At 38.7% G+C, this 14,246-nt stretch overlaps 1 protein-coding gene across 1 annotated transcript in view; it reads left to right on the forward strand.

Moving 5' to 3' along the window:
- The window catches only part of KIF4A (kinesin family member 4A), a 389,040-nt gene that overhangs the window by 322,761 nt on the left and 52,033 nt on the right, over positions 1 to 14,246 (forward strand). Inside the window, exons 22-27 of the mRNA XM_006895963.1 lie at positions 1,358 to 1,487; positions 3,562 to 3,732; positions 4,088 to 4,195; positions 10,010 to 10,087; positions 10,969 to 11,067; positions 12,497 to 12,673. Coding sequence (XP_006896025.1) covers positions 1,358 to 1,487; positions 3,562 to 3,732; positions 4,088 to 4,195; positions 10,010 to 10,087; positions 10,969 to 11,067; positions 12,497 to 12,673 — 763 coding nt within the window. The remainder of the gene's footprint in view (positions 1 to 1,357; positions 1,488 to 3,561; positions 3,733 to 4,087; positions 4,196 to 10,009; positions 10,088 to 10,968; positions 11,068 to 12,496; positions 12,674 to 14,246) is intronic.

Here is a 14,246-nt window from a genome sequence, read left to right on the forward strand (position 1 = left end):
ACATATTAGGCATTGGAGAGATGAGATGGACTGGCATGGGGCATTTTGAGTCAGATGACCATATGATATATTACTCTGGAGATGAAAAGACAAGGAAAAACGGGGTTGCCTTTATAGTAAAAAAAGTAATTTCTAGATCCATCTTGAAGTACAAGTTTCACATTAGCACAATCAAATGTTCTGGGATTCCCATTCTTCTCAGAGTCAGCCACAGCTTATTGTGATCCACACAGTCAAAAGCCTTTGCAAAGTCAATGAAGCACAGATAGACATTCTTCTGGTACTCTTTGCTTTCTGCTAATATCCATCTAACATTAGCTATAGCAGTCCATTTTATCTCACTTATGCCTAGAATATTGAATAGTATTCCAATTCTTTTTTTAAATTGTGAATTTAAAGAAAGTTTACAGAAAGGTTGGATTTTCATTCATTCATTGTTACATATTTTCCTTCCTCTTTCCTTTTTCCCTCCCCCAGTCCACTTTGCAATACATCTCTTGTTCCAAATTGTTGTCATACACACAATGCTTAATCATATCCCTATCAGATGGTTTCTAATGTCTTCTGTTCCAATGCAGTATTCAATTTATTTCTTACAACATCCAGTTTTCCTAGATTTATACTTCATAAATTCCATTTTCCTGTTTTGAATGGATGTTTTCAGCTTTCATTTAGAGTCATGCTGTATCAGCAAATGAAAATCTTTAAAACTTTCCCCCTCATTTTATCATTTTTGCCTTTTCTTATCAGTGTCTTTATAAATCCAATTTGAATATTTTGAAGTAAACATATAAAACTAAAATGTTTTCTAGATCTTGAGTGCAGGCCGTACTTGATTAAAAGTGCACTGACATTATCATCAGGGTCAAAGTATCTAATCTTCTTAGGAACTTCTTGGTTCTGCACCAACTCTTCAAGATAACCTCTCACAATATCAACTATGATATCAATTTGATAATCAGTTCTCAAAAAAATCTGCCTATATTTTCTTTGAAATATTTTCTTCAAATCTCCAACCTCAAATTTATACTTTGTATAATGGGTCACAATATCTGAGTTTATGTGATCTCAAGACAAAGCTACATTATAGCTAATCCACTATAAAAAATATCTTTTTCCACTATGTGACACATTTTATTTTAGTCAGTATTTGACAAAATAAAACCATTTGGACAGTATCTTTGAGTCCCTTATAACATCACATAAGATACTATTTAAAATCTTAACCAGATGACTCAATCATTGTTTAAATGATATATAACTGACACTCTACCAATGAAATTCTTTAAAGTTTCTTCTCAGACCTCTTCTCCTTAGTCTTGAGATACAGTAAAGCTCACTATTTCTTTTCCCAAAGGAGCGCTCAAATTGCTGACCTGCAGCAGAAGCTGCTAGATGCAGAAAGTGAAGACAGGCCAAAACATCGCTGGGAGAGTATTACTACCATTATGGAAGCTAAGTGTGCCCTGAAATATTTAACTGGAGAGGTAAGCATGACTCTTCCTACCAGCTATTAGGGATCTGGCTGGGTTGGCTGAAATGGATTTTGGAAAATTATTGTAATATTATTGCCACTTTTCATGGTAGGATCTCCTATGGCACTAACATCTGAGAAGTAGTTTCATGGATAAAGGCTGGCTGAAGCAAATGTAAGCCAGCCACTTTAAAAATATCAGAGGGAAAAAATCATATGATTTACAAATTGATACCTACTGTACCTGGTATATAGCAAGTGCTCAATAAATGTTGTTATGTGCTGTTAAGTCAGAACGAACTCTTAACTGACCCTCCAGCCAGTGTTCATGGACAGCAAGTTGCATGGGTGGAGATTGCCTGTTTCTCTCCTGAGGAGCAACTGGTGGATTCGAACCATTTGTCTTTTGGTTGGGAGCACAGCTCCCAACTTTGAGTTGGGGCCACCAGAGCTCCCTCAATAAATTCTGGTGGTTATTGTTATTATTAGATTAGGATGACATTCAGTCACAGGTTCAGCATATATACTGTTGAACTATGTTTCTTTTCAAATTGAGGTGAAATTCACTTAACAATATTAACAATATTATAACAATATTATATTAACAATATAAATTGAATACTTCAGTGACATTTAGTATGTTCATGATTTTTGTGCATCCCATTGCCACTACTTCACTCCAAAAGGATATCCAGTAAGTACTCTTTTAGCAGATTTTTGTACGACTTTTAAAAACATCTATGCAATATGAATTTTAAAATATACAATCTAGAAAATAGAAGCTTTAACAATCTTTGACATGTATGGACTTTAAGGAAAATCTATCTTCACCAACCTAAAGTAATACATTGTCTTACCTTACAAGAGACATTAAAGTTGATCACCTCAGATGATCCAGGCCTTTTCACTTGAGATAAGCATACAAACTAAACCTACAAATTTGAACAAATTACCTTTTATACATATTTCTATTCACTTGGCAAATTTTCTATCCTGAGGAAATTCCCGTTAGTTTTGTCAGCAGTGATATTTTTGTTTACCATCTGGTTTAGTCTTTCTCTCATTATCATCAAGTCAGAACCAACTTATAGCTGACCCTCCAAAAGGCTTCCATGTCTATAAATCACATGGGAGGAGATTCTCTAAGCTTCTTCCATGGAGCCATTGGTGAATTCAAACTGCCAGAGAGGCATAGCCTTTGGGTTAGCATTGCCACTTCCTATGGACTACGTCACCAGAGATCTCTTTGGAGCTAGTCCCAAACTAACTGTGGTTGAGTTAAAACCAACTCATAGCTGATCCTCCAGCAGGTTTTCAGAAGCTGTAAATCACACAGGAGGAGATTGCCCTCCTTTCTCCTTCAGAGCAACTGATGGATTTGAACCACCTCTCTTTGGGTTGGCAGTACAAGTCCCCACCTACTAAGCCACCAGAATTCCCTTTTATGCTAGTAGTAAATATACAATTAGACCATCATAGGATATCATCTAGCCTAAAGAGCTAGAGTTGAACACAGACACTGAGATGGTCATAAGGACGTGTCCTGAGGGTTTCTCTTTAAAATCAAGAAAGAACTTCTTAAATATCCAGATCTAAAGATACTGTTTGTATTAGGTCTATTTTTGCCTTGAAGCTAAGCAAGAGATTAAATTAATGGTGGCCTCTAACAAACCAGTAAGCCATGGAATTGACTTTGACTCATGGGGCTCTTATATATAACAGAGTAGAACTATGTTCCATAGAATTTTCAGTGGCTGATTTTTTTCACTAGGCCTTTTTTAATGAGACATTTCTAAGTGGGCTCAAGCTTCCAGCCTTTTGGTTGGCAATGAGTAAGTTAATTGATTGCATCACCCAGGGACATCATAACCTAAGATATTTATCATAGCATAAATGTGGGCTCTTGGCCTGAGAGAGTACCATAATGGGGTTACTATTTAATGTGAGAATCCATATAATATGAAAATATAAAAAGAAACTTGGAAGAACTTTTTCAGTTATTTCAAGAAAGCTGACATTTTCCTGCCTAATAAATGGAGAAAGCTTCTCATTCTCTAAATAAACTGATCTTCTTTTATCCCCTCTAGCTGGTCTCCTCCAAAATACAGGTCAGCAAGCTTGAAAATACCCTGAAACAGAGCAAAGCCAGCTGTTCTGACATGCAGAAGATGCTGTTTGAGGAACGAAATCATTTTACTGAGATAGAGACAGAGTTACAGGCTGAGCTGGTCAAAGTAGAGCAACAGCACCAAGAAAAGGTGAATTTTAGCAAGCCAAGAAGTTAAGAGATGAATAATTTTCCTAATCAGTAACTGATGTCACTGCCTTTTGTTGTTTGTTTTTAAAATATGGTGTTTCAGAAAACATTCCATTCAAAAAGCCATATATTTTCTTTGTCCAAATTTTGAAAATAAGAAATCTGAAATAGAGACGGTACTTATTTAAATTTTCAAAATTAAGATGCTGCTGAATCATTTCTATGTTTACTCCTTCAAGTAATGACAAAAAAAAGGCTTCTAAGTCTTTGATGAGTCATTTGAATAACTAGACTAAAGTGAAAGTGCTATCTCCCTTTATTCCTTTGGTATCACTCAGGATTGTGTCTTGTTCTAGGTGCTATACCTTCTGAGCCAGTTGCAGCAAAGCAGAATGTCAGAAAAACAGCTGGAGGAGTCAGTAAGTGAAAAGGAACAACAGCTCCTGAACACACTAAAGTGTCAGGTAGGATGAATGATGGGAAGGCCTTCTGAGATAGATTTCCACAGGCCTGACTGATAATCCTGTTTGATTTAGGCCACTCTTTGTCTTTCTCTGTCTCTTTCTCGTTCCTATTTCTGTTGAGATGGCAATGACTCTTAGCCCACCTAGTATTATGTATTATAAGACTAAATTGCAAAGCCTTGGGGAGGAAATTATTCATCTTTCTGCTATGAAGCCACTGATAGATTCAAACTGCCAGAGAGGTTTGGTCTTTGCATTAGCAGCACAACTCCCTATCGGCTAGGATACCAGACCTCCCTATGTACCAAATAAACTGCCTAGTCTATGTTCAGAATTTAATTTTTAAAAGGAAAAGACAGTGTTACATTGGTAGCCTGTATTGCCTTTTGGCCCTGTTTGATCAGTTTAGGGCACTACAGAGTATGTTGTTGTTAGATGCCATCAAGCCAACTATTACTCATAGCAACCTTATGAACAATAGATATGGTCTTTGCCCTATCCTGTACCGTCCTCATCATAGCTAATATGATCAAGCCCGGTTGCAATCACTCTGTCATCTGTCTTGCTGAGAGTCTTCCTCTTTTTTTCTGACTCTCCACCTCTCTACCAGAAAAATGTCTTTTTCCAAGAACCAACCCATTCTGATAGCATGCCTAAAGAATATGAGACAAAAAGTTTCACCATCCTTGTCTCTAAGGAGTACTGTGGTTGTACTTCTACCAAGACTTCTTTAATTCTTTTGGCAGTCCATGAGATATTCAGTGTTCTCCAACACTACAATTCAAAGGGATTGATTGTTCTCCTGCTATCCTTATTCATAGTTCAACTTTCAGGTGCATAGGAAATAACTAAAAGTACCATGGCTTAAATCAGGTGCACCTTAGTGTTTAAACTGAAATGATTACTCTTTAGTATTTTGGTTCCTTTAGTTCTTTATAGTAAATTTTCCCAATGCAACACAACTTTTGGTCTTCGGGGTTTTTTACCTTTTTTATTGTGATTTTAACAAAAGTTTACAGAAAAGTTAGATTTTCATTCATTCTTTCATTATTACACATTTTCCTTCCTACCTCTGATTTTTTTTATTTCTTGACTGCTGTTACCATGGATGTTGATAGTGAACCCAAATAAGATTAAATCATTGACAACTTCAGTCTTTTCTCTATCATGAAGTTGTCTATTGGTCCAATGGTAAGGATTTTTGGCTTCTTGATAGTAAGGGAAGTATTTAAAGCTATAATCTTTGATTTTTTTTTGGTTGGTTGTTTTGTTTTGTATTTTTTACCATGCAACAAAGTCTTTTATTACATGAATTTTTAAAATTGAGGAGGACCTGAAGCGCTTGCTGCAGAAGGTGAAGGACTGCAGCCTCCTATATGGATTGAAGCTCAACATCAAGAAAACAAAGATTCTAACCACTGGGCCAATTGGCAGCATCAGTATGGATGGTGAAGAGATTGAGATAGTTAGCAGTTTTAGTTTGCTTGGCTCCACAATCAACACTCTTGGTAACAGCAGCCAGAAAATCAAGAGACGAATTGCATTGGGAAAGTCGGCTGTGAGGGACCTCTCAAGAGTACTGAACAGCAACGACGTCAGACTGGAGACTAAGGTGCACCTGATCCGGGCTATAGTCTTCGCAATTACGTGCTATGCATCAGAGAGTTGGACAGTGACTAGGGTTGATAGAAAGAGAATTGATGCCTTTGAGCTGTGGTGCTGGAGAAGAGTGTTGAATATACCATGGACTGCTAGGAGAACAAACAGGTTTGTCCTAGAGAAGGTGAAGCCAAAATGCTCCTTGGAGTCAAGGATTCTGAAGCTTCGTCTGACCTATTTTGGGCATGTTGCAAGGAGGGACTGGTCCTTGGAGAGGGACATTATGTTTGGCAGAGTGGAGGGGCGGCAAAGGAGAGGAAGACCTTCGATGAGATGGATCGATTATGTGACTGGAGTGGTGGGAATAAGTGCATTTGAGATGGCTAGGTTGGCACAGGATAGAACAGCGTTTAGAGCTTTTGTACATAGGTTCACTATGTGTCGCAAGCGACTCAATGGCACATAACAACAACAACAACAATCTCTCTGTCCACAGGCAATTAAAAGTGTACAGCTTACCATATTCAAACTTGCAAATCTGAGTATTGCCTAAAGAAGGGGAAAGTAAAGCACAATTAACCAGGAGGCCAAGTCATCTCCCAGTCTCCAAGAACATGGAGATAAACATGACCGTCCACCATCTCAACCTTCATTCACCACCATTCAGTAACCCTTTTCAGGCGCAGATCAGTAGCACATTTCTTGCCAACAATCATGAGATGTCCAAGAAGACTTCATCATCATGTTCTGCTACAGAAATCTGGGTAATAGGTTTTTTAGGTATCACCAGAAAATGTGTTTATGCTTGAGGTGAAATGTCATTAAAATCAAGGAACTGCTCATCCTCAAAAGCTGTTTTGGCTGAAATTTCCTTGCAGATGATCTTCCCAAAGATTATATCGACCCCAGGCCAAGTGGTCTGAGCCATGGTGATCTCATCTGCCATCTCAGGTCTCCCTCCTGCACCCACAGCTCTGGGAGAAGCACGGGAGGAGGGAAGGGCCAGGGAAGCCCAAGAGAGGGAGGAGTCATGCCAAACCGGCATGAGATTGCTACCTACAAGCCCCAAAAGCTGTAGTCTGATCTTCTGTAGCAAGTGTTTCAAGTTCTTCTCACTTTCATGAAGCAAGTTGTGTCATCTGCATAATGTATGTTGTTGCTGAGTTTTTCTCCAATGTCACATTCTTCTTCATATATTCCAGCTACTCAAATGATTTTCTCAGCATACAAGTTGAATGTTGTTGTTGTTCTTGTTAAGATGCCATCATGTGAAGTACAACTCATAGCGACCCTATGAAAAACAGATCTGAATCCTGTCCTATGTTGCACAAGCTGCACAATGCTTACCATCTCCAACATATTTGAGCCTATTGCTGCACTCACTGTTTCAATCCATCTCAATGCAAGTCTTCTTCTTTTTCACTGACCTTCAATAGCAACTTGCCCAAAGTATGAGAAGCTTCACCATCCTTGCCTCAAAAGAGCACTCTGGTCACACTTTCTCCAAGACATATCTATTCTTTTGGCAGTCTGTGAAGTATTTGGTACTCCTTTCCAACACCAAAGCTCAAAGGCATCGATTCTTCTTCTGTCATCCTTATTCACTTGTCCAGCTCTCAGATACATTGCAAGTGATTAAAAAGACCAGATCAGGCACTCCTTGGTCTCCAAATTTATATCATTGCTCCTCAGTAGTTTGGAGAGGTCTCTGACAGCACACTTGCTCAATGCAATGTCTCCTGATCTTTCTCTTTTGTTACCAAGTATGTTAATTGTGGATCCAAGTAAGATGAAATCACTGACAGTTTCAATCTTTTCTCCATCTATCACCTATTAATCCTGTGGGGAAGATTTTTGTCTTCTTGATGTTGCCATGTTATCCATATTGAAGGCTATAGTCATTGTAAGTGTACAGTCCTAACATACACCTTTCCTTATTTTTAAGCTATGCAACGTTCCCTTGTTTTGTTCAGACAAAAGCTTCTTGATCTATGTATAGATTTTGCATGAACACTATTAAGTGTTCTCAGTTTCCTGTTCTTCTCAATGTTAGCCATAATTTGTTATGGTCCACACAGTCAAATGTCTTTACGTAGTCAATAAAACACAGATACACATCTTTCTGGTATTTTCTGCTTTCAGCCAAGATCTGTTTGACAATAACAATGATATCCTTTGTTCTATAGCCTCTTCTGAATCCAGCAAGATTTTATTTGCATATGATATTAATGATATTGTTTGATAATTTCCACATTTTGTTGAATTGCCTTTTTTGGGAATGGGAACAAATATGGATTTCTTCTAATCAGTTGGCCAGGTAGCTGTCTGCCAGATTTCTTGGCATAGACAGACTAGTGAGCACATCCAGGGCTGCATCTCTTTGTTGAAACACATCAATTGGTATCCCATAATTCCTGGGGCTTTCTTTTTTGTCAATGCCTTAAATATAGCTTGGACTTCCTCCATTACCATTGGTTCTTGATTATATGCTACCTCTTGACATGGTTCAATGTCCGTCAATTCTTTTTGGTACAGTGACTGTGCATTCCTTTCACCTTTTTTATATGCTTGCATTGCAATTTGAGGTCTGAATTTGTTTTTCAGTTCTTTCAGCTTGAGAAATCTAGAGCATGGTCTTGTCTTTGATTTTCTAATTCCAGCTCTTTGCACATTATAATACTTTGTTTTCTCTTTTTGAGCTGCTCTTTGAAATCTGTTCTTCTCTTTTTCATCAAAATTTCTTCCCTTTCTTTTGGCCTCTCTATATTCTAGTGCAATTTTTTTTATTTGATTATTATTTTTTGTGCATGTACTGTCAAATCAGATCTGACTGGTACAGGAGGAAATTGTTCCTCTTTCTCCGGCAGAGCATCTGTTGGATTTGAACCGTGTACCTCTGGGATTGCAGTACAGCTTCTTGCCACTAGGCCACCAGAGCTCCCCTTCTAGTGCAATTTTTCAGAGTCTCTTCTGACATCCATTTTTTTAAAAATTTTATTAATTTTAATGAACATTTACAGAGATTTTGGATTTCCATTAATTCATTGTTGCACTTTTCTCCCTGCCCAGCCCTCCCCTCCGCCCCAGTTCGCTCCTCTCTTTGAAAAGCAAAAGAAAAATTCCTTCTTTGGTATACAATTCCCCCGCACCCCTCCTACCACCCCGAGTACACTCCACTGTGTAACCTTAATTCTGGACTCTTGTGATAATCATAATATCCTATCATATACCACTTTTAAGTTATTCTCTCCCTCATCTGTTTCAATGCAGTATACATAATTTATCCAGTTTTTCTCAGTCTTACCCCACTGATATCCATTTTGATCGCTACTTTCTCCTCTGTCTTTGTAATGACCTTGTTTTCTTCATGGATGAACCCTGATGTCATCCCACAGCTCATCTGGTCTTCAATCAGTTCTGTCCAATGCATCAAACCTGTTCTTGAGATGGTTTTTAAATTCAGATGAGATAGACTCAAGGTCATATTTTGGTTCTTGTGGATTTGTTTGCATTTTCTTCAAGTTCATTTTGAACTTGCACCTATGTAATTGATCTATTCCACAGTCAGTCCCTGGCCTTTTTTTGAATGTTGATATTGAGCTTTTCCATCGACTCTTTCCACAGATGTAGTCAATCTGATTCCTGTGACGTCTGTATGTATAGTCACTACAGAATATAGCCACACGTAAAGTAATCTAGATTTTGGTATAGAAATAGTAGTTCATACTCTACTATGGAATTTAAGGCCTCCTGATTCTTTGCTTCAACCTAAGGTCTAAATAGTTTGAGGAATTGAGATCATCTACTAGTTATTTAGAATCCTAGGGCATTCAACTGTACCTTTCTGAGCTCGTTCTTAACTGAGAGTTGATACATTTGTAAAATGCCTGAAGATCTGAGTAAGTTTTTTAATCAGCATACTGATGTCAATAAGGAACATGAGTCCAGAGGACAGAAAAAATAAGGAAGGCATCCAGGGCTATAGCCTTTGGATACTATTATTGTAGTCAGAGCTGCTAGGAGCATTTGAACAACCCCAACATTCAGGGAACCTAGGAATTGGAAATCAGTCATTTTTCTGGGTGCCAGGGCCTGCTATGTAAAAACAATATGTCACAAGCAGCTTGAAAGCAGTATGCTTTCATTTGTGTGAGTTGTTTTATAATTTGGAGTGTCCAAAATAACTCCACCTGTCATAGCACTATGTGGAAATAGGATGAAGAACTTGAGAAGATGCAAGAAGTATGTGAGAAAAACCAGCAGTTGCTCCTAGAAAATGAAATCCTCAATCAGGTTATATAGTTTCCCACTCACTTAGGAAGGCCTGCTACTACTGAAAGCAATCTTCGGTTTTACTTTAACTCAGAAATTCAACTCATTGCCATTAAGTCATAACCAACTCACAACAAACCTTGTATTGAGTTTCCAAGACTGTAAATCACACAGGAGGAGATTGCACATTTTTTCTCCCAAGGAGCCTTCAGTGGATTTGAACCACCAAGAGAGGCACAGCCTTTAAGTTAGCAGTGTAACTCCTTTCAGCTCTGGTGACTTGGCTCTGTAATGCAAATGAACTCTACCATATAATAGGATAGGATAGGGGATAGGATAGGGGATAGGAGATGATCTACAAGGTCACATTCACTTCAAATGATTGATAGAAAACCAAAAAGTCAACCCATTGCCATTGAATGAATTCCAACTCATATCAACCCTGTAGTGCAGGGTTGTTGTGAACTGCCTCATACGGTTCCCAAAACTGTTGAGATTTATAGAACCCAAGTACCACATATTTTGTCCTTGGTGAATTCTAACCACTGGTCTTTTAGTTATATCCGTCTGTCTACTGTACCATTAATAAATCCTTTTCAAAATGGTATGAACATGAATTTTTTACTTTGCCTTTTTCTGATCTAACACTGTTGTTGTCATTTTTATTGTTGTTGATTGCTGTCGAGTCGAACACAACTCATAGCGACCCTATGAACAAAAGGCCTGAAGCTTTTCTATAAATGCGAGTCCTGCAGCCTGCGCTAATATATCACTGATTTACTTTACTATGGTTTAAAAGTAAACTCACCAATGCAGCCTAAACATGAAATCTTTGTTTTTTTAAGCCATGAAGCTAAAGAAGCTGCCTTGCATTTTATACTCTGTTTCTTCTTTTCAAATAGAAGCTGACTTTTCTCCAAGTAGCCAGCAAACAGGATTCTCATCTTCCTAAGGATGCACTTATATCCCCAGACTCTTCTTTTGAATATATTCCACCTAAGGTAAAATGTTCAGTACCGCTGTGACTTTTCATAGCTTAGATTTGGGATGATGTTGTTGTTGTTAAGTGCCGTCGATAGTGACCTTAAGAACTAAAGTCCTCAACACTTGCATGACTTTCATCCTTTCTCCAGGTTCATAGGGTTTCGGGAGGCAATCTATTTACAGAAGTGGATGCCACTCCTGCTTCCAAGCTTGTTTTAATCAGGGAGCTCCCTCAAACACTGTCCACCATGGGTAACCATTATCACATTTGACACATCAGTGTCACAGTGTTCAGCTTCACAGCAACCACAAGTTACCTCTGTACGGCAAGTGGACACACCAGGGATATACAACCTAGAAGAATGTTTGACCAAAAACAATTAAGAACAGGCCTGTAGGCCACAGATTAGAGTCACCCGCCTTTGGCTTGGTATCATCACTTGTGGTCCACTAGGCCAACTGATCTCTCTGTGTTAAGTGCCGTCGAGTCATAGGCGACTCATAGCAACCCTATGAATGAAAGTCCTCGACTTGGGATAAGTGTGCTAAAATATTCTTTTTCTAAAAAATTGAGAGTTTAAATTCCCAAAGTCTAGCATCAGAATTTTCCTTGAATTCCCAGATAAAACTAAAGTACAATCCTGAAGGAAAAGAGGCATTCTCAGGGAGCTCTGGTAGCCTAGTGGCAAGAAGCTGCACTGCAATCCCAAAGGTGCACAGTTCAAATCCACCAGATGTTCTGATGGAGAAGGGTCAATACCCTCCTGTGCCAGTCAGATCTGATTCGACAGCACACAAAAAGTAATAACAATTTTTTAAGATTATTTTAAAAATAATTTTAAAAAGGCATTCTTTCTCCTCTAAAAGACTAACTTTTGACCATGCAATGGCATGATGTAACACAAGTGAAAAGGAAGAGCAGGAGAAAAGAACACAGCTGTCCAACCAAAGATACTTATAATATCATGGCCCTCTCGTCCTTCCTCAGTTACCTCAGCCTCCCATTTCTGTTCCTTCAAAGACTTTATGAAGCCAAAAGTTAAAGCAGAATTTCTTCTGATTGGTAAAACCAAGTAAGATATATTTAAAGGAATATGAAGTCTCTGCTTTAAGAATGTATCTGTCAATAGCTACAAGGAAGATGTGCATTATTGTTGTTGTTATGTGCCATTGAGTCACTTGTGGCTCATAGCAACCCTATGTACAATCACTCTCAAATCTGCTCTATCCTATGCAACCTCATTGTCTCTGACACACTACCCTCATTACCCCAGTCACTGAATCAATCCATCTCATTGAGCGTCTTCCTCCACCAATGCAAGTATAATGTCCCTCTCCAAGGAAGTCCCTCCTTGCAACATGGCCAAAGTATGGCCGATGAAGATGTGCATATGTGTTTTAAAAATTTTTATTAAATAACCATTGCAAATCTTTTTTCTCTCTTAGCCAAAACCTTCCCGTGTTAAAGAAAAGTTCTTGGAGCAAAGCATGGACATCGAGGATCTAAAATATTGTTCAGAGCATTCTGTGAATGAGGATGGTGATGGTGACACTGACGATGGGAATGATGAGGAATGGAAGCCAGGAAAATTAGTTAAAGTGTCCAGAAGAAACATTCAAGGGGTAGGAACGAGTTTCTCAACTCTAGCAGGAGTTCTAATCACTTTGTTATTATATGCTGTTTAGTCACCTGGGACTCAACAACCCTGTGTACAACAGTTCTGAAGCCTGCCATGTCCTGAGTCAGTCTTACTGACTCCAACACACCTACCTACCCCCATTGCCCTAGTTACTGTATCAATCCATCTCATCCGGGGTATTCCTCTCCTGCCCTGTCCCTGAATCCTTCTGAGCATGATGTCCTTCTCCTTGGATCAGTCCCTCCTGGCCACATGCCCAAAGTATGTGAGATGGAGCTTCAGAATCTTACCCTCCAAAAAGAGACTTGGTTTTATTCTGTCCAAGACAGGCCTATTTGTTTTCTTGGTGGTCCATGCTACGTTCAAATCCGGCACCACAACTAAAAGACATCAATTCTTCTATCATCCTTAGTCATTATTCAGCTCTCTGATGCATAGCAAGTAATTGCGAAGACCATGGACTGGATCAGACACACCTTAGCCTCTAGACTGGCATCGTTGCTTCTCAGTACTCTGGAAAGATCCCTGCCAGCAGATTTACTTAATTACAATTTCTCTTTTTATTTCCTGACTACTGGTGCCAAGAGTGTTGATTGTTGAGATAAGCAAGCTGTAAATATTAACAACCTCAATCTCTTCTCCATCCATCATAGTGCTGCCATTTACCCAGTGGTGAGAATCTTTGTCTTCTTGTTGTTGAAGACTACAGTCCTTGAGTTTCTGCAGCAAGCACTTCAGGTCCCTCTTAGTTTCAGCAAGCAAGGTTGTGTCATCCGCATAATGTAGATTGTTGATGAGTCTTCCTAATGCTACATTCCTCCTTATAAAGCCCAGTCTCCTGAATGATCTTTTCTGCATATTGATGGAAAAGGTATGGAAGCAGGACGCATCCCTAACACACTCCCTTCCTGATTTTGAACCATGCAGTATTTTCCTGCTCTGTTTGAGGGCTGCTTCCTGGTACATATATAGATTTCGCATAAGCATAATCAAGTGTTCTGGGATTCCCATTCTCCTCAAGTTTAAACACAGTTTGTTCTGACCCACACAATCAAATGCCTTTGCATAGTTAATGAAACACAGATAGATATACTTCTGGTACTCTTTTCTTTCTGCCAAATCCATCTGACATTTGGCTATAATATTTCTAGTGCCATGTTGTTGTTTTTGTTGTTGTTGTTGTTTTGGTTGTTGTTGATTGCTGTTGAGTCGAGCATGACTCATAGCGACTCTATGAACAAAAGGTCTGAAGCCTTTCTCTTAATTATCAACATTTATCAAACTTCATAGCTATGGCCTCTTCTAAACCCAGTTTGTATTTCTAGTAGTTCTCAGCTGATGTACTGTTCCAGTCATTCTGGATAATCTTCATTAGAATTTTGCTTGTATTTGATATGAATGATTTTTTTTTATTAATTTCAATGAACATCTACAGAGATTTTGGATTTCCATTCATTCATTGTTGCACTTTTCTCCCCGTCCACCCCACCCCCACCCCCAGTTCACTCTTCTCCTTGAAAAGAAAAAGAAAAACTCCTTCATTGGTATACAGTCCC

Source organism: Elephantulus edwardii, unplaced genomic scaffold (genome assembly GCF_000299155.1).
Source record: "Elephantulus edwardii isolate Elephantulus edwardi_28Jun2011 unplaced genomic scaffold, EleEdw1.0 scaffold00178, whole genome shotgun sequence".
Lineage (NCBI taxonomy): Eukaryota > Metazoa > Chordata > Mammalia > Macroscelidea > Macroscelididae > Elephantulus > Elephantulus edwardii.